The sequence below is a fragment of the Anopheles funestus genome, chromosome X (assembly GCF_943734845.2).
Source record: "Anopheles funestus chromosome X, idAnoFuneDA-416_04, whole genome shotgun sequence".
NCBI lineage: Eukaryota > Metazoa > Arthropoda > Insecta > Diptera > Culicidae > Anopheles > Anopheles funestus.
Genome location: NC_064597.1, coordinates 11,977,136 through 11,997,045, shown reverse-complemented (window position 1 = coordinate 11,997,045; position 19,910 = coordinate 11,977,136). Strand labels below are relative to the sequence as shown.

The window sequence follows — 19,910 nt, the reverse complement described above, 5'->3', positions numbered from 1 at the left end:
GTTCCGGACGGCTCCGACGATTCCGACGGCTCCGGCTGCCGACTAGGCGGCTCCGGGCGGCTCCGGACGGCTCCGGACGGCTCCGGGCGGAATCGTGGTTTTAACCTAGCCGGAATCGGAGCCGGAGTTGCAATGCTCGAAAGCGGTTCGGAGCCGTGGGTGCGATTCCGAGAACCCATCACTAGTGGATAGTGTTGTGCTTATTGAATCTTTTGAAAAGAGTCATGCATATGAATCAAGGATTAAGTGAAGAGTCATGAGAGTCATGATGAATCATGAACTGACTCCCAAAATATTAATCAATATTCATAAATTCAAATGAATCCTCAAAGATTCATGAATCCTTAATGATTCGCTGCCAACAAACTTAAACTAAATGGGCTGAAAGTGGTGCTAGGGAGGGTGAAGGGAATGGTGGAAGATTTATTCCAAAGGTGCTGACCGAGGTTGGAGGGGTGTAACCATATAAATAATTAGGCTGTCCCGAAACTCTAAGGATTCATAATGCAATGAGAATTCATGAATCATCAGAATAGAGATTCAGAATCATTAATTCAGTTCAAAGATTCGTTCAGATTCATGAATCTGCATTAGATTCACCCACTCCACCCCCAGAGGTGGATTATCTTATGGGCGGAGTGGGCGGCGTTGGGGGACCTCGTCGTTCGGGGATTCTGTGCCTCTCTCTCTCTTCTTGGCATTTTTAACGACCTTACAGGTCACGCCGGCCATTTCTGGCTTACTAGACTTGTGCCTATAACCAGGAAAATAGGTATCATCCAACGACCATGTTAAAACGAGCCATGTGCTGTGTGTTTCGGTGTGTCTAAATTTTAGACCACCTGAGCTACCGCAGTTTGAGTTGAAATGTTTCATAGATGGGGCGAAACGTTGAACAATTGGTTCATACCGAAACAATTATTTATAATTATAATTTTAGATTTTCTCCTACAATGTACTGATTTGTACAAAAAACACTACTAAGCTTAACGAAAAATAATCAATTTATTTCATTCGCAATATGTGCAACAATATCAGTGTCGCTTCGCCAGCAGAAAGTTGTTGAAACGAAAAGTAGAATCATAAAAAGCACGAGAGAGGAAAGAGACATTAATTCGCAAGGGTACTTTAAATTACTCACGCAATCTTTTTAAAAAAAGATCTTATAACCATTCATGATAGAAAATTCATAAAATGTGGTGAAATTAATTGAAAAGCAATACAAACTTTTCGTCGAAGTATTGAGCCGATAGTTATAAACCAATCCCATTGCATTGACAGTCCAGCAGCAGGAACGTAAACGAAGCGCGACCGCTGTAGGGTTCTGCGCAAGCACTTACCAAACAAGAAGCAGGCAACGAGAGGAGTCGGGCGCTCGTTTCGTTAGGAAAACATTAGTTACGTGCGTCTGTTGTGGAAAATCGGTACAACTTTGCCTCGCACAGTAAGGAGCAAAAAATTGCTTTCCTCTATTTCTGGTGCGGTACCGTGCGGTCGGTTTGTGTTGCTCGTGCCATAGGTGTGCCGGGTGCGTGCGACACCAAAAGAGTGCGTCGATATATGCGTGTGTGTGTGTGTGCGTGCGTGCGTGCGTGTTTATGCGTACCTTTCAGTCGGATCCTGTAGCATGCAGCTGTACGTGAATATTCACTAGGATCAACATTCAACATTCGTGCACACAACAGCACCACAGCGCCAATCATCCATCAGCAGCAACTAGTCGCACACGCGCGCGGGACAGCATCGCGGTTTGGTGTGTGGGTTCCTATAACGCGAAACCCACGGGGTCCCGCGGGTGCTAGCAGCAACACCGTCAACCCATCAACAAAACAACGTCCATCAGCCGCACGCGGGACGAAAATAAAACCGAAACGTCAGACAGCCCGACAGCAAGCGAGAGGATCTGATTTTGTTTGTTGGTGTGTTTTGTGTTGCCGCATACAACAGGCGATCTCGCAGTACTCCTAGCACGGTGGAAAGCGGAACGCCGGAAACGAAGCAAATATACACACATACACACCCAAACCCACCAACGCCAAACCAATCATGGCCATGTCCAGTTGGATGATCCGTAGAAGTTTAAGGCAAAGAAGTAAGCATCATTATTAAACGATTTCTCTCATTATTGTTTCGCAGGACGCGACATCCTGTGCTGCACCGTCGACCGGTGCCTGTGGTTAGCCCGGAGCGAGTGGGAAAGGTCACAAAAACATACCACTCTATCCAAACACACATCATCCCCCCGCAACCCCCGGCCCAACTTCACCTATGAGGGTCAGTGACCATGCGAAAATAAACAAACAAAACGTTCGGTGTACGGATGTACAATCGGATCGCGCACCACACGATCGCGCTCCTTTGTTTTTCGCATTCACTTCGGGGACGATAAAAATAACAGTACCACCTAATGGCAAACTCAAATCCCTTTTTATCCATCCCCCCCATCCACCGGTTTACAAAATAACATCCCCTCCGTCGAAGTCTACCGTTTTTCGCAAACAGCAAGCGCAATACAACACTCGCAACACAAGCCACTTTACGCGTGTGTATTAGAGATGTGCACACTGAGTAAGAGTGAGTGAGTGAGTTTAATCGTGCAAAGGAATTTATGATTTCCACTCAGCATAAGGAGTTTTTATGACTCTTTTACTGGCTCCTTTACGTTTTTATTCATTCACTCTCTGTGTCGACGAATGACTGACTCTTTTGTGTTTTTACTCACTCACTCTTTCTGTGCCGACTAATAACTCACTCACTCTTTCTGTGCAGACTAATGAGTAATAATTTAAATCCAAAAGGAGTAACAGCCCAAAAACCCAAAAAGAGTACAAACAACACTTACTCACACTTATTGCGTGAGTTGAAAGGCAAAAGAATGAGTCATTAGTCGGCAGAGAGAGTGAGTGAGTGAGTAAAACCGCAAAAGAGTGAGTCAGTAGTCGGGAGAGAGAGAGAGAGAGAGAGAGTGAGGAAATAAAAACTCTAACGAATAATTAAACGATTATTTTTGAGTAATATTTTTATGACTCGCAAAAGAGTGAATAAAAGATTCAAATCTTTATAACCACTCTTTCAACTCTGTTTCAACTCTCTCAAGAGAGTAAGTATTCTAATCTTTAATGTGAATGTATATGGTTTTTTGTGTTTTGTTTCAGATCGCCCTGCACCGGAAGATTGTTACCGGTTGGATACGGACAAAACGTTGCGAGAAAACGCCACCGACATCTACACCGGACTCTGCTCGATACACACAACCGTTAACAAACGGCTCAGCCTGCTGAATGGATTGGTAAAGCTGATCGATCGATGGAAGCGTGATGCCGGGCTGGACAGTGGTGCGTCGCGCGATTCGTCCGCCCCACAGTCGAGCCGATCGGTCGCATTACATTCTGCCGGACGGGACGCCTCGCTTGGTTACACCGTACAGCAGTGGATGTGCTGTATCGGGCGCAGTCTCGTACACCAGCTGCCACAGATACGGGCGGGTGCGTTACGCGCGTTGCGCCGTCTACTGCTTGCACCGTGTGATATGAGGGAGCTGAATCGATTGCAGCTGGCCCATCTGGTGTGCCGTAGCCTTGACGTGATGCTCCGTAATGGGGAGGAACGGATACAGGCGTTAAAGCTGGTGCGTAGAATGCTGGTGGTAGCACCGGACGAGCTCCGACCGGCTATCGTACGGTGTTTGGTAGCGCTCTGCGAAAGTGGTACGGCAGGGACGGGCACCACAGGCCCCGGAGGAGGAGGAGGAACAGGTGGTGGTCCTGGTGGAGGAGCAGGAGGAGGAGGACATGCAGGCGGATCGGGTGAGGATCGGTTGTTGCGCTGCTGTCTTGCAACGTTGTGCGAAATCGGCGTGCTGAATCCGTTGCTGCTGATCGAGTGTGGTGGCGTGGGCGTAATTACACGCAGCGTACTCGAATGCCACAGTCCGCGTATCGCGGAAAGCTTGTGCGGTGTGCTGCTGTATCTGCTGGAGTGGCCACGCACCCGAGACATTGCCGGCGTACGGTTAGATTGCTTTGCCGCACCGTATTGCGACTTTACGTACCGGGTCGGCATTATGGACCGGTACAAGGATGCGCGCGAGCTGCGTTTTACGTGCAGCCGGCTTGCGCTGCTGTCGGTGCTACGGTCCTGGGCTGGGACGATCGAGTTCTGCGATCCACATCGACCGTCCGGTTTACGATCGCTCATCGACATCCTGTACCTGAACCAGCTCGAGATACGGAAGGCGGTGCTGGATCTGCTGTACGAGCTGATCGGTCTGCCACAACCGGTCTGGACGGATGAGTACTCGGTCGCAATGTCGGTAGTCGATCCGGCCGAGTATCAGGATGCTTGGAGACTACACGAAGGTTTCGTCGCGGCCGAAGGTACTGCTATCCTCCCCAGTCTGGCCGGTGCCGTACCGAACCTGTGTGAAATTCATCTAGCCCTCCTCCTGTACTGTTTCGTCGAGAACGGACTACTCAATGCACTGATCGAGGTGATCATATCGAGCGATACGTTTATCTCCGTAAGGGCAACGATACTATTGGCACGCATTACGCACCAGCTGCACTGTTTGCTGCCGGCAGAAATTTGCGCCCGTACACCAACCGCCACCCTTCCGATGCTGGTAACGCGCGCAATCGAAGGTAACCATCAGGCACGGGCCGCAATAACGGCGCTACAGCAGCACCATCTAATGCTCCAGAATCGGCCCGCTTCCTGCAGCCTGTATCTCGATTGTATTATCCAAAGCGGTGAGCTAATTAATACGCGTGCGTTTCGCCGTGAGCTGGTGGCACCGGGCAATCGTACCGGTCAGCAGGGTAACGGCTATGGAGTGGGTGGACCGAACGCATACAAATACGGTACGCTCGATGGGTTGAAACGGGTGCGCCATGATTCGACCGGTTCGAGCGGTGGTAGCGGTGGCCTTGGTGGACTGTTCGGAAATATGTTTCTGAGCGGTGGCAGCGGGAGTGGTGGTGCGTACGAATGGAATACCAGCTATGATGGAAGCTTCGTCCGGGATGTAACACGTGGCACCATGCGGTCGGGTACGATGAAGCGTACATCCAAGCGGAACGTGCTACAACAGCTGTGGGCCAGCCTTACCGAGGGCGATCGTTTGCTGAAGGAATCGAATGTGCTCGCCGTGAAGGATGCCAACATGTGGGACTGGGATATTATCATCACGATCCTTCGGGTACGTTACCACAGGGCGTAAATATTCATTTTATTCGTTCTGTTTACGTTCCTAGCTTTAGTGAGCGGTTTTCATTGATATTAATTGTTTGAAAGACAGGTGTAATTTGAATAGTTTAAAGCAGTGGTCGACAAAGTCCGGCCCGCCGTCCATATCCGGCCCGCTAAACGATTTGATTCGGTCCGCGAGAAAATTTCTGTAGGACTCACGAAGAACAAAAAATCGAATTATCATGATATCAGAATATTTTTAGCCCTGTGAATCCAAATCAACATCAATTATGTCGCATTGTAACCGCTGTATATACATTTTTCTAAAAAGAAATCATCTAATCTCTTAGGGAGTAAGAGTTTCAGGTTATTTTTTACTGCCTGACCATTTTGGTGAAAACTCTGCCGACTTCTGGTTTAAAGGAAAGACAAGAAATGAAATAGAGAACGTAAACGGATCGGATGAATTTCAGCTAATGATTGTTTTTAATTACTACTGATGATTTAAAATTATTAAAATTTCGTTTCTCTCTTTTCACGCTTTTAGTCCGATCTGCTTGGAATGAAGCTGGACGAACAGAATACACGGTTCGTGCGTCGAATTGTAGATTACTTTAAACCAAGCAACAATCGCTTCTCGCATCAGGATTTTGCACATCTCAACAGCAACCGGCAGATGCCGGCATACGTAACTGCCGGGTTGGAGCTGATCGATGCGATGCTTCAATCGACGGAGGTAATTGCGTTTTAATAGCTCTTCTCGCTAGTCCGAACGAAGGAAGATTAACGTTCGCTTACCGTTTACAGCTCGAATATATACGCATCCTTACGGATCTGTTTACCGACATTAGCCGGCAGCTGATGGCAATCCATGCGAAGAAATCGGCCCACGAATGTTTGTTCAGCCCGCTGCACATGACCGGTACGATGTGTCAGCATTACTTTCTCTTCATCGGGCGCATGTGTCGGACGGAGGGTGGGCTGGAGATACTGCGCAACACGGACGTGTTCAAGGAGCTGTCGACGATCGTGCTGAAGACGAATCATCTCTGTTACGTGAAGCTTATTGTGTCCGGGCTGGATTATAGCCTGGAAGGTGAACCGCGCTTAATACTGGCGAAGGCGTTACTGCGTCATCCATCGCCGAAGGCACGGCTGTATGCAACGCAGATGCTGCGCGTACTGCTCCGTGCCCGGTTGCCGAACTTTGAAGTGTGGGGCATACAGCTGATGCTAAAGCTGGTCGCTGCGATGTTGGGCGATGGGCAGACACGGTGCGTCCAGATGGCGGCACTCGATCTGCTGGAGGAGGCATGCTACGAGCGTACGTACCTGGAGGAGCTGGCCCACTCCTGGCCACGGCTCGATCGGCTTGGCCCGCGCGGTAAGATGGTAATGATGCGGTTCTACTCGATACCGCGCGGCATTAACCATCCCGAGGCACACACCGTGCAGGAGCTGGAACAGTGGGTTACGGTGTATAACGAGCAGTACGTGCTGCTGGTCGAATCCGACACACACGCGCACCTTACGCAGCATATCCGCACGGAGGATGGTACGTACAGCAGGCGGCACATAGCAAACGGTGCACCGGGTGAAAGTACGGCCGCCGGTGCACCAAACCTAGCGCCCCATCTGTACGGGCAGCTCGTACAAACGAGTAAAGGCTTTTCGCAGCTGCTAAACCACGGCTCACTGGTCGAGCTGGCCGAACGTGTGCGTAACGGGGTGTGCAACAACGAGCAGGACTGTTTGCGTTTGAAGGCGGCACTGTGGGCCCTGTGTCATACCTGCACGAGCAAGGAAGCGATCGAGTACGTGAACGAACATCTCCCATGGTTGTTGCCCCATCTGGTACAGCTCGTACGTACCGCGGACGTTTATTCGATACGTGCGACCGCACTCGGTGGGCTTTGTCTGGTAGCGAGCACGGCCCAGGGTGCCGATGCGCTACGCGCGATGGGCTGGGTAGCGGTACGGCACGATCGTAACACACACTGGCCAGTGAATGAGCCCGGCTGCTGGGAGACGGCCGTCCCGGCCGCATCATCCGCCAGCACGAACGAAAGCGACGGTGAAGGGCCGGGCCGCCGGAGGCACAGCTTTGCCTCAACCGAGGACGAAAGTACCGCCAACAGCGTTTCCTTTCTCGCGTCTTCCTGTCTCGTCACGGGCGACCTATCGCCCATACCGAGCACCTCCCATCCGAGCAGCGTCGAGCGGGAGGTAATCAATGGCCGCAAACAGCATCGCCATCTGTTCCACGTACGGCGGCCACTGCTTTCGAGCTCGTCGGCAGACATGACCGACGCGGAAGATGTGCCGATGCAGCTAGACAACAGCGAACGGTTGTTTTCCTTCTTCCGTACGTCGACGGTCACCGAACCGGTCGACTACGGTGGCAAGATCCGTAGTCTCGATCGGAAATATCATCGGCTCAGCCTGCAGCAGTAAGTTTAAATATTTATCGTACTATGTTACGATTTTGCACATTTTTTATTTCGGCAATATTCTACTATGGTTTATATAATCCTATTCTGCAGAAATTAAAGCACAACTAATGTGAAGAATAATTAAATTTTTAATTATCATTAATTTACAAAATTTACTCAACACTATAATCGACTTTTTTCATCCTCAACGTGTTTAATTGAGATGTTTTTTTTTTAATTTTAGCTACTCCTTAAGCGAAGATGGTCATTACCCGAGCGTTAAAGCAAAATCTTCATTTTTTCCTATCAAAACTAACACACAGGGACCCTGCTTTATCGGTAAGTTGGAAGTCGCACAAAAAATACGCGAAAGCACTGTTTAATTAAATCTTTCTTGTAGGTATTTGTTTCCCGCTGGACATAATGGAGCTTTTTCCAGAGTTGGAAACACGGCGTCCGCTAGCGCTCGGTTCACTCGTGCAGCTGGACCGTAGCAAAATGCGATCGAAGGATTCGGGTCGTTCGATGAAGGTGGTGAAACTGCGCGTGAAGACAGGCTCGGACGTGGAAGAAGGTATCGCCGTTGATTACGAGCAGGAGATGAAGGGTGGTGCACCACCGAACGCTCCTGCTCCGTGCTCGCCAGCCTCCTCCAACCACGACGAATCGGAATCGGGCGATGGCCGGCAACAGTGGTGGTCTTACGAGAAGCACAACCGTTCACAGTGCGTTCGATGCTGCCGTGGGAAGCGTGTGGAAGATCGTTGGAATCCAGCCGACCTGGACGATAGCGGTAGGCCCGTGCTGGATGATGCCATAGCGAACAATGTACTGCGGCACGTCCAGCGCATGGCAAACCCGGTATGGAGCAAACAGTCCCGGAGCGTCCTGCTCGACATCAAGCAGTCCCATCCGTACGTGTTTCAGGATGTGTGCCTTTACTCGGAAGTATGCCGTCTGCTCGGTTGCAACACGTACCGGCTCGGTTCGCGCCGTTTCCTCCAGGAGCTGTTTCTCGATCTGGACTTTTTAGGTCCGTGCAAAACGACCACTCCGGTGGAGGTACCGAGCGTACCGCAACACACTACACAACACAATACAGCGCCACCACCGACCACCTCCAAAGCTCTCCACACACCGCTACAGATACAGACGCAGAATCTCCCAGCGCCGGGCACGATACCGGGTGGTACGAAGAGTCCGCTGCCCGGTGGATTGAGTGCATTTCTGCTACGCTCACCACCGCTGGCAAGCGTGCACGAAGCAAGTGTGGAAAATTTGGACGAAATGTCGACCACCCCGAAACAGCGCGACTCGGTACGGACGGGACAGCAAGAACCGTTCCCAGCTACCGTACGTGATCCACCACGGCAGCAATCGGGCGTAACCACAGCGGACGATGAGCTGACAACGGTACGGTTGCGTGATCCGCACGGTACATCCACAATGCCACCGCCTACCACCGCTCACCACCACCGTCCCCGATCGATCGGTGCGCAGAGTGGTAGCGGTATGATGGAACCGGTACGGCCCCGCTTCAATACGCTCGAGCTAGATTTGAGCTGCTCGCGCAACAAGTTCCCGATACGGGACCGCAGCAAGCTGGACTACTCACCGACAACGCCACCGGTTGCGTACGGTACCGGAACCGCCCTACCACTGTCCGCCAGCAGCTCGTCGGCATCGTTCATCAGCACCGGCAGTGCGTCCGCCGTTACCAGCCCGACCCAGGGCGTACCGGGCGCATCGGTCACCTTCTACAATCTGTTCTGCGAGCAGCGTTTACGGCTAAAGTCATCGAAATCGGAAGCGACCCTTACGAAAAACCCGTAGTATCTTCCCGTCTAGTCAGGAAAAGCTGTGGGAACGGCTCGTTCGAAACACTTGACTCCCCCCCCCCCCCCCCCCCGCGGTTCGATTAGTTGTTTATATATGTAAATGTGTGTGTGTGTGTGTGTGTGGTTTCTTGATTTTTTTAGTCATATATTATTTTTCCCCACGGCCAAAAATGGAGGGGGGGGGGGGGAGGGGGAGGGAGAAAAAACAAAAAAATCGTGTGGAGCCGTAGCAATCCAAAGTTACGTTAATAATCCTGTTCCTAACACAAAACCGCCGCAAATCATATACGCTAGATACACTGCGATACGTTAGCTCTTTATGTTTATGATTTATTTTGTATTTGTAAAGAAAAGCATATGAGAAGCAAATACACCCACACACACACACACACATGAAATACTTTGCTTAAAAGGGGAGGAATTGTTAACTAACTCTCGGACCGAACAGATGCATATGTAATGGTGGTAGCCACCATTAAAGAGCTCCGTGATTCGTGATAAATGGTCGGCCGAGATGTTTTTTTCCTTCCTTCCCCTCTTTCAGCGTAGATCAGCTAGGAAGAAGGCTACCAAATGGTCGGCATATACAACCCGTAAATTGTATTATACTTAGTGGCGTAAGTTTAGCTAGGACTATATATTAGAATGTGAGCAGCGGTTTTATTTGTTTCGTTTCTCGATTATCGGTTTACCATTTCTACTGACGCTATATTACTTCGTGATCGTATAGTGCCGGTTGTGTGTTCCATGTGTCAAACTGTACATCACGTGCTCTAGCAATACTGTGACCCTTGTATTTTTTTTTGTGTGTGAGAAGGGTTGAATTAAACTACGTGAAACAAAAACTTCCGGGTCGTTGGCAATGTATTTCGATAAGTTGGTATATGTGTTTAGTATTTTATTAACATCTGTTTAGTCACGGTACGAGTTTGGGATGTACCATCGGCCAAAAAACCCAGAAGCGATCAACTCTAGGTCAGGGGATATAGAACACAAACAAATACGAAAGTCAAAACAGGTGATTTTCAATCAATCATTTAGCGCAGAAGAAGACGAACGTGGTGAACTAAAAATGCGCCCCTATTATCGATAAAGCTCCAAGCAACAGAATAAAATCCCTGGTGTTTTGTCGGTTTGTTTTAGCGATACATTTTACCTGCACCGTGGAGTTTTTATTAGCGTCTATACAAATAAATAAGACATATAATTTGGACAGTGTATTGCATAACAGAAAAAAAACTAGTCAAGAGTGTGTAAAAAAACCTATTATAGTAGAAATTGTACACCGGCACGTAAAATACCGATAATGTAGCGCCGGTGTGTGGGAAAATTGATGACGAACCGCACTATACTGATGTAGGTGCGTGGATGGAACCAAATGCTGATCTCGAGATGTTTGTCATCACTCAGAACGGTGCGTGCCAGTGCCATGTTTTCGGATGTCAGTACGAGCTTTACCTGGCGGATGTCCTGCCAAAGTGGGACGGCCACGTCCACTTCCCATTCGTAGCGCACACCGTACGTAATGAACTGGTTCCAAAAGAACAGCAAACCATCATTGACGTAACCGGCCGGTATGACAAACAGCACCATCTCACCCACGGTACTAGCGTTGCTGTACTGGTCGATCTGATACGGTGGCAGATACACGTACCACAACTCCGTTCCATTGTGCGTGCTATTCGTGTGGTTGTGATCCAGTGTAAAAATTGGTTCTACCACTAAGGAAACGAACGTAACCGATAAGCAGGGGTGGATCTTTAAAAAAAAACCGGCGTTAGTTAAAATAGTTACCCTGAGCATTGTATGCATTTTTAGCGAATTTCCACGCGGTCATCATCATCGACAGGAACAGATAGGTAACCCGTTTCCTATTCATTTCGCATCCGGTCTTTTCTTCTTGGTTCCAATTAACGTCGACACCTCCAAACACCGGCACAAACAATAATAATATTGAAGGGTAACATAATTTGTCATCTCAAAACGCATTTATTTCAACGCGATTACTTTGATCCATGTTCACCTGCATCAGGACGAGCGCGCGCCACTAGGAAAGAGCACACCTTATCTATATTTTGACAGTTTGGCAAAACACCTTCGCCTGTATAAATCTTGGTTTGTTGTTGGTGTTTTCTGACGTTGTTTACACACGTGAGGTAGTTTGCAAATTTGAATTAGTTTTGTTGTAGTTTTCATCGCATTTTCTAGCAACTTTCTTCTGGGAATTCTCGGTGTTAGCATTCGAAATTTTCCGGAAGTATTTTCTTAACGAAGTTTTCCGCACTTTACCATGGAGTGAAATGAAATTTTCATGGAGAGTTTTAGCGTCGTCCGTGATAGACCTTCTATGAAGTTGTTGTAATGAAGTTGTAAGTTAGTCCATGTAGTCCACAAAGGGCGGCCCGGTGATGTATGTGATAAACGGCGCCGATACCCAACGGCAGAACCGGGGATCAAATCCCATTCGGACCGTCCACTCCGTAGCAAGGAATGACTATCCGACTACGCGGTAAAAACAAGTCTCATAAACCAGAAATAGTCGACATGACCTCAGAGGTCGTTACGCCAAGAAAAAGAAGAAGAAGATGTCTACAAGGATATACAAGATTTTTCTCAATAAATTTGAGTCCTTTGGAAGCTTCCGTACTATTTATTGAGTACAGTTGGAGCGCCGATTATCCGAGTACCTTTTATCCGGCTGTTCCATTATCCGTGCAGCTAAGGCGAATTGACATATCTAACTGCAATCCGTTGATGGCATGAAATAAAAGCCTCAATAGGAAATGGTACAATTTGCTCAAGTTCGACCAAATAGAACAGATTTATTTTGCTAAGTGCACCGAAGAATATTAACATTTACCTTTAGAGGAAAAAAATCCATCCATTACACACTAAACACTAATACAGTAGAACGTCAATTATCCGGAGGCGGATTAACCGTGCGACGAAAATTGACAACTGTGCAACCGTGCTGAACATTTGTACTGATGGCAGGTTGTTTAAAATTATTAAAATCGTCACTAAACGAAATATTTGAAATGATTTTATTTTACGACTTAAATTTTAATTGTTATTTTATAATACTTTACTTGATCCAGAATCATTTTTAGCATCAAAAGGACTACCATAGTATATAGATACTATATACGCTTTATCCGTGGAAATCGATTAACCGGCATCCCGAGTCCGGTCCCGAGCATCCCGGATAATCGACGTTCAACTGTATTTATCCATAAAAAAGTTGTGCCTATTATCCGTGATATTCGCTTATCCGGCAGGGGCCGAGTCCCGATGAGCACGGATAATCGGCATTTCACTGTATTTTGTCTTGATCTTACAAAACGGCTTAGATGATGTATTCACCCTTTTTGGAATAGGGTCGTTCTCTGGGGGACAGAAACTGTGATCAACAATAATGATGAATTGTAACACAAGGTTGTTGGGAACTACACGGACTCTGTGTTTTACATCCGTAACCGAATTTCGGTGAGAATAGCTTTATTAGCAAGAGTACACAACAAAGCAAAGCAACCCATCAATGGTTGGAAGGTCGGCCAGCACACCGCGGCAATTAAAAACGCCACAAGCGGTCCTACTAATTGGTGCGGATCCACCGACCGGATAAACCGATCAACCCAAGCCCATCTATGACTGGAAGGGAAGGGTAGATACGAGGGCGTTGCCGGTTGGTAAATGATCACATTTATCATGCAATCTGCCGACGCTGGTTGGAATCCTTTCTTTCCTTTCTACACCCGTGATCCTTGTCGGGCGATGTAGATGTAGCGGCACGAGATGATTAATTGATGGCGCTCCGTTAGGCGGTCAATTTTTAGCGGTGGCCAGAAGTTCCCTTTTTTTGATTAGAAAAGCGGTGTGGAACTACTTATCATCCACACGTTCCGGATGGCTTCCGGATGATCCACGATCCGTTTATTTCGGCTATTTGATTACCGGGTCCTCAAGAGGAAATGTCTTTGTTAAGGTAGACTACATTCTACAAGTCGTAATAGAATTTTTCACCTTCATTTTGTTCGACGTTATTTATGCAAGCCGATTCGAGATGTTTAGCCCGAAGAGACGGTACGACATTTCTTTTTTCTTCCATTCCCGCTGGTAATAGCTTTTCGTTGTCGCTGCACCAGCAGCTCGATCGACACTCAAGCGTCCGTAAATTTATGCCATTTAAAATAATTAATGCGATTAAATGCAGCTTCGTCGCAGTGCGAGTACTCAGCCGGTACCGGCTGTGCAGAAGCAGCGCGCGGAACGCAACGCAGATAACCGTACCAGAGCAAACACCGAACCGAATCCTCGAAAAGAACAAAAAAAATGGTACAGACCTCCGTCATGGACGGAGGCACCGAACGAAAGACCACTAACCGCAGCATGATAGATTAGGGGATGCATCGGTGAGATTAGCAGAGCGCTCTGGAATGGTGAAGACTTGTGTACAAACGAAAAAAAATAAAAAATAAAATAAAATAGTGTATAATAATAAGAACGATCCGGACGGCACCAACTTGCCAACTTCCACACCGTCCATCGCTGCGAAATTGGTGTCCCGATATCGTAACACCACCACCACCAAAAAGGGGTGGAAGACGGATGGGAACGTGCCTACAGCGTAAGCACCCGGGAATTCAAATGCATTTTGAATGTTTTCTGCCAAGCTGAGCTGCATTTATTCGACCGATAAAATGTAACCCATTATCAGAAGGTTTTTAAAGAGCAGCGCGGAACAGAGCCTGACCGCTAAGGAGGACTGCTGCCGGGTTTGCCTTTATGCCTGGTCTGGTGGATATTAATCAGTCGACGAACTTACAGACTGGGCACTGGTTTCGTGCTGTTTCACCGTTTGTTCACATCACTTCTGTTGTAGCGCTGTTACTGCTAGCTTTGCTACAAGAAATTCTTGCACTCTTCTCGCTGTGATTTGTGTTTTTTGCATCGATCAACTGGATCATTGGAAAACGCCTATTAGACATTGGTGCTACAGAAGGTCTATAGAGGTTATTGAGAATTTATACTCTTTGGTGTCTCCACTCCGTGGATGATATTAAGGAGTTTATTGGACTCAAATAGCATCCAAACCATATCTCGCTATTTAAGTGAAGGAATTGCAGAAATGGTCTAGAATTCTTGAGGTTTTAATGTCCCAAAAGAAGAGTACTCTATGGGCATTGTTGTTGAGTCGTTTTCTTGTATACATATAAAGTCAACAACCACCCAATATAAGAGAATCGTAATGCAAAATAAAGTTACGAAATGTATGAAGAATACCCAGCCGGTAACCTTCCAGGCAGCATTCCACAAAAGACGGGACCACACCTGGTCCACAACTTCGCAGGCAAAGAAAGGAATGCATCCGCCTGTTTAACGATAGTGGTGACATTTGACCCAATGCTTAACAAAACCCATTACGGCGATTGTAAATGGCAATAGCTGAAGGGAAGATACACACGGTGACATTCAAACGTACCAAGTTCAACTGCATGTGTCATCAGATGTGCGCCTGTGCGTATTTGTCATCAGGTTCAGTGTCAGGTGCTACTCGTAACGCATCCACCCGCTATTCATCACTCATCGCGTTATCTGTTGATCGTTACTGTCGGTTAGCTTTATTTTGTTACTGTGTGTTTTTTTTTCTATTTCTTGGTCCCCAATTCTTTCGTAATTGTTGTGGGTTTATCTTTTACAGCTCCGTTCCGAGGATGTGTGTGTGCGCGCGCTCAGGCAGTGTTTCGGTTATTCTTTAATGCATCCTTCTAATTCGGTTTCCTTTTTTTTGTTGGTTTTCCTAAACTGGGACAATTTAGGGATGGTGTTGACGTGCCGTTCGGCTACTTCTCTTGAATGTAATCGACACCTGTACGCGAAATGTGAAGATTCCCTTAGGAAGAGGATGTAACTGAGTTGATCTACCTCAGGAATTCTCATTGAATTCTCAAGATCTACTAGCAGTCGTTCCATACTATCTGCTCTAGAAACAAACGACTGTTCTGTATGCAAATCCGCATTAAAACTAAAAACTGTGTCTTGTTGTTTTAATCTATCTCAGTCAATCTTCAATATGTTTGAGAGATCACAATAACTTGTCCATATCTACGGTATGGCCGATCGCCAATAACCCAATAAGAAGAGTCCCCACCTCTGAAGTATCTAGATTAGATTGCAATCAACTTTGAAGACTTAGACATAACTATTTTCAACTTCCCAAGCCGGAGAGTTGTACTTGGAGCGCGATCGTCTAGTGCCACTCAAAAATCTCTCTACCTTGTCCAGCAAAACACCCGAACACCCGAGAGCGAGAAACCGCGTGCCGTGCACGCCATGTTCGACCGGTAACGTGGCGACATCTAATTTATTGCCAATTTAATGCGTATTTTATGGACCCATAGAGATAGCGTTAAGTATTCATTTACATTAGCATTATCACCCAACGTTTCGGGGCTTTGCTCGCTCGCTCGGTGTGTTTATATGCCCCCTTTCGGTGTTCAGCCAAGCTGTTGCATCCTTTGCTGCAATGTGTGTACCAATACCATGCGCCTAACCAACTATGCTAACCAACGAATCAATAAGACCAGGTCAACAATCGGGAAGATCTTTTTCGCCGAGGGGTTTTTTTTGCTTTGTTTGCATTGTGACCGTTTATTTTAAATCTCCAACAACAAACAACGAAACGGTGCAATGTTTGAGTGTAATCGTCTGGTGGTAAAGAGCACGGTGCAGGTGATCGCTTGTTTCTTTATCGCTTAATTTGCGAATACAAGCATTAAGAGGTGCCGACATGGACACACGGTGCGGAATGGTCACTCACGACTCCGTTAAGCGTTTTTTTAAAGATCCAGTACGATATCTGGTGGTTGGTGAAAGTCATATGCGGACAGCTTGAAATGTACTGAGCGAATGGTAAATGAAGAATCGCATTTGCTGATGCACATTTCTAATCCGAAGCGTTATAGAGATGCTAATATTGAGATAGGTAGGATATAACGATACAAATCTATTGCCCGCTTAATTACCGTCCCCTTTTAATTAGTCGTCCCGGGCGGACCGGAAACTGTACGCAAACGATTGACGAATGAATTACGTCCATTATAACGTAACGCGATATTAAATGTCATTTATGGTCCCTTTCTATCGGTTTCAATCTCACCGTTTCATGATGCTCGTTAAAATGCTTTCATAGGTGTGTAAATTTTATTTTACAGCATCCAACGCCGGCGGTCAAATGGGTGCCGTCGCATCGCAAAAGCGACAACAAACCCATCCACAGATGCATTTTGCACCTCGTTAATCCGGTGCAAATATTCCATAAACGGTTGGATAATGGGACGGTTTTCTGCTTTTTTTTATAACACCATTCCATTTATCGTGCATTGCAATCGGTTGAACGGTTAAAAAAGCCTAACGCAGCCTGGGACCTGTTTTTGTTTGGGCGAAAGTGACAATGTTGAAGTACTCGGTGTTAATCTCGGTTTAAATGTTAGCAAGTATTGAAGAAGCGTAAAACAACCTTTTCCTAATGATGGTAACTTGTGCGAAAAGCTGCTCTTTTAATAGACCTATCTTATTTCATGAGCACCTGGGAGTCTCAAGGTTTGCCCTAAATACTCCAATTTACAGCTATTCATCTCATGCATCTCTGAGGACTTTAGGATTCTCTTGAACTAGCTGTAGGGCTCTGAAAGAAAAGAAACGTTTAGCTTATTGGAGTCTACGTGCGCGACGTTCTGCAATATCAAGACAGCATTATAATACCGAGCACTTGCTCTACCGGCGCTACAATAGGTCATGCTACCGAAGACATTTGTACCATGTCCAATTCAACCTGTACCGTAACCCACGTTTCTTCTCGATTTTTGTCCTTTCCTGACCCCTCGAGGTCCGTAACTTACGGTAGGACCCTCGCGAGCACACCTCACGAGATGTACGACATATTCGCTACCCGATTCGCGGACTCCTTCTAACCGGACATCGTAGATCTCGAGACTGAAGACACCGCATAAATGCCTGTCATAAATGCGGAAAGTGTTGCTACCACGATTGGACGCCTCAAATCGTCGTACGCTCCAGGACCGGAGGGCATACCTGCGACTCATCAATTGCTCCGCTTTGATCCAAAATCTTTTGCGAATCGTTGCAGTCTGTCACATTCCCTACTGTATGGAAGAATTCCTGTATGATTCCTATTTACAAAAAGGGGTTGTAAATCTGAAGCAGCTAACTATCGCGACATCACGTCACTTTGTGCCTGCGCTAAAGTATTCGAAGTACTGGTTTATGAGCCGCTACTAGCCTCCTCTCGTAATTACATCAGTGCGACCCAGCATGGCTTCATACCCAAAACGATCCAAAACGACAAATTTATTGGAATTTGTAAATGATTGCCACAGCTCCATCAAAGATCTTGGTGTTCTGCTTGACTCGAGACTATCCTTCAAGGATCAGCTCGAACACGCTCTCACTAGGGGAAATCCTTTGGTCGGTCTGGTAGTTAACCTTGAGAGCTCCGTGACCCTGTTTGCGCTAGAAACCTGCACTGTTTGCTCGTCCGATAGGTACTAGGTAGAAGTACGCCAATGTAGTTTGGTGGCCTACTCGCACGACTCGAGTCCATCCAGCGAAAGTTTTGGCGCTTCGCTCTGATCTCCAGGCTCTGATCTTGCCGACTGAATTATCGGACCAGGTGTTTGCTGCATGGCCTATCGCCTCTCGAGAAAAGGTTGCTGAACGCCAGAAGATTGTTCGTATCGGGACTAACAAATTTCCACGTAGACTCTGTTACGCTACTCTCGGCCATCAACCCTTACGTTCCTGCTCGTACTCTCCGGGTGCGATCCTTGCTGGCGGTGTAAAATCGGCACACTGTTTTTGATTCCTCCGACCCGTTCCTGATTACGTGTCGTAATTTCAACGATGTTTGCGATGCGTTACCTAGCCAGGAATAACAAATGCGGCTTTCAACGAAAGTATTAGCATCCAGTGGGCTACCTCGGACACCTAATTTATATGTTGAAAAATCCTTCTTGTATCTGTTGTAAACGCTGTCAAGTGGGCTTTTCGGGTCCGTTGACGAATAAACATATTATTATTATTGTTGTTAAAGCTGGGATCTCGAATTCGAAGTTGTAGATCAACTTAAAGTGTCTTGCCTCATGCTCTTATTCGAATTCTGTTACAAAGTTCGGATGGTGTTTCGCAGCGCTAGAGATCTTCTAAATTCTTGAGAGTATATAGTCAGATTTTTATCCAACGTTTGTTTCTGTATGTGATTGCAAAATTCGCCTAGAATGCATAGTTGTTGCATATAAAATTGAGGATGAAGACAAGCACTTCAAACTACAATGGAGGTTGTCCTTCTTTGCTATTATACTTTTCCCAAGAGTCTCCTGCATTCACATGCGAACCTTTCGAGGGTCCTCCACAAAATAATCGGTTCTTTTGTGAGAACTCCAACAATATAAGTCGCTAGTTGAAAAGATTTAAACACAAACCATTCGTTCAATGAGGAATATAACAGTGAGCTGCAAATGTATCATCTTCATTAACACACAGCGCTGCCGAGAGGCGTAACACAAACCCATTGTGTTGAGTTTGGAAGTTGTGACAACATAAGCTCATCTGGCGCTGCGTAACACGATAAAATAAGGTTCTTAATGTTGTTGCTACCCGCACCCGTTTGCTCGAGATCGTTATACTTATGGCCACTTACCGGTACTTCACCGTCACCGGCTACACGTTCCTTTCTTTTCCCCGCACCGACCCGACCCATCAGCGCGGCGCGACTTTAAAATCCCAAGCGCCTTCGGTGAAGTGGATAAACTCTTGCATCGTATGCACTAGCACGGGATACCGCGGTCCCGGGTGACATCCATCAAGAAAATTCCACACCGCGCGCCGTCTTCACGCGTCATCGCGCTCAAGTACCCGCCGTCTAAAGATTGTGCATCGTAGCCGCAGGGGGGGGTCACATTAGGCCTAATAGGACCCTGTCGTCGCGGTTATGTTGTATCGCTTCCTCATGGGGTCCCGCTTGTCAACCGAATTGTCAACTGCACTCAATTACACCCTTTATTTAGAGTGCCTGATGTTTTTTTTTTTTGGTTGTTTTGTTTCTCTCGCTTCTTCACAGCGTTTCCCACATTGCCCGAGGTGCTTCGGCTTTTCGACGCACACAACCCTTAAGGGGCAAGAGGCGCAAGCTGTGCTAAGTGGAAAAAGATGTCCCACTTGGGTTTTTGGTGCATTTTTACGTTAACCATTTTATAGACTTCCGATTCGTGTATGGTACGGTCCGGATTTCCGAGTGTCAAACGTGGTAATCACACCGGAAGCCCAGCCTGCTTTCACCCTAAAACCGCTTACTGGAACAACTGCCACAACTGCCGGTTGGGTAAGGTACATGGGTTCCTTTTTTTTTTGTTTGTTAGTTTCCTTCCCTCGCTTC

The 19,910-nt window shown here is 47.1% G+C and overlaps 2 protein-coding genes across 2 annotated transcripts; one reads left to right on the top strand and one right to left on the bottom strand.

Annotated features, from left to right (window-relative positions):
- Window positions 1–1,331: 1,331 nt before the first annotated feature.
- LOC125767527 (rapamycin-insensitive companion of mTOR) lies at window positions 1,332–9,777 on the top strand. The gene is made up of 6 exons (XM_049434232.1): window positions 1,332–2,092; window positions 3,156–5,197; window positions 5,735–5,923; window positions 5,995–7,637; window positions 7,864–7,958; window positions 8,020–9,777. Exons 1-6 carry the CDS (start codon window positions 2,047–2,049, stop codon window positions 9,450–9,452), a joined length of 5,448 nt encoding a protein of 1,815 aa, XP_049290189.1. The 5' UTR covers window positions 1,332–2,046; the 3' UTR covers window positions 9,453–9,777.
- Window positions 9,778–10,704: 927 nt separating this feature from the next.
- On the bottom strand, window positions 10,705–11,840 carry LOC125774364 (uncharacterized). The gene is made up of 2 exons (XM_049444622.1): window positions 11,252–11,840; window positions 10,705–11,178 (listed from the first exon to the last, which is right to left on the bottom strand). Exons 1-2 carry the CDS (start codon window positions 11,334–11,336, stop codon window positions 10,724–10,726), a joined length of 540 nt encoding a protein of 179 aa, XP_049300579.1. The 5' UTR covers window positions 11,337–11,840; the 3' UTR covers window positions 10,705–10,723.
- Window positions 11,841–19,910: the final 8,070 nt, after the last annotated feature.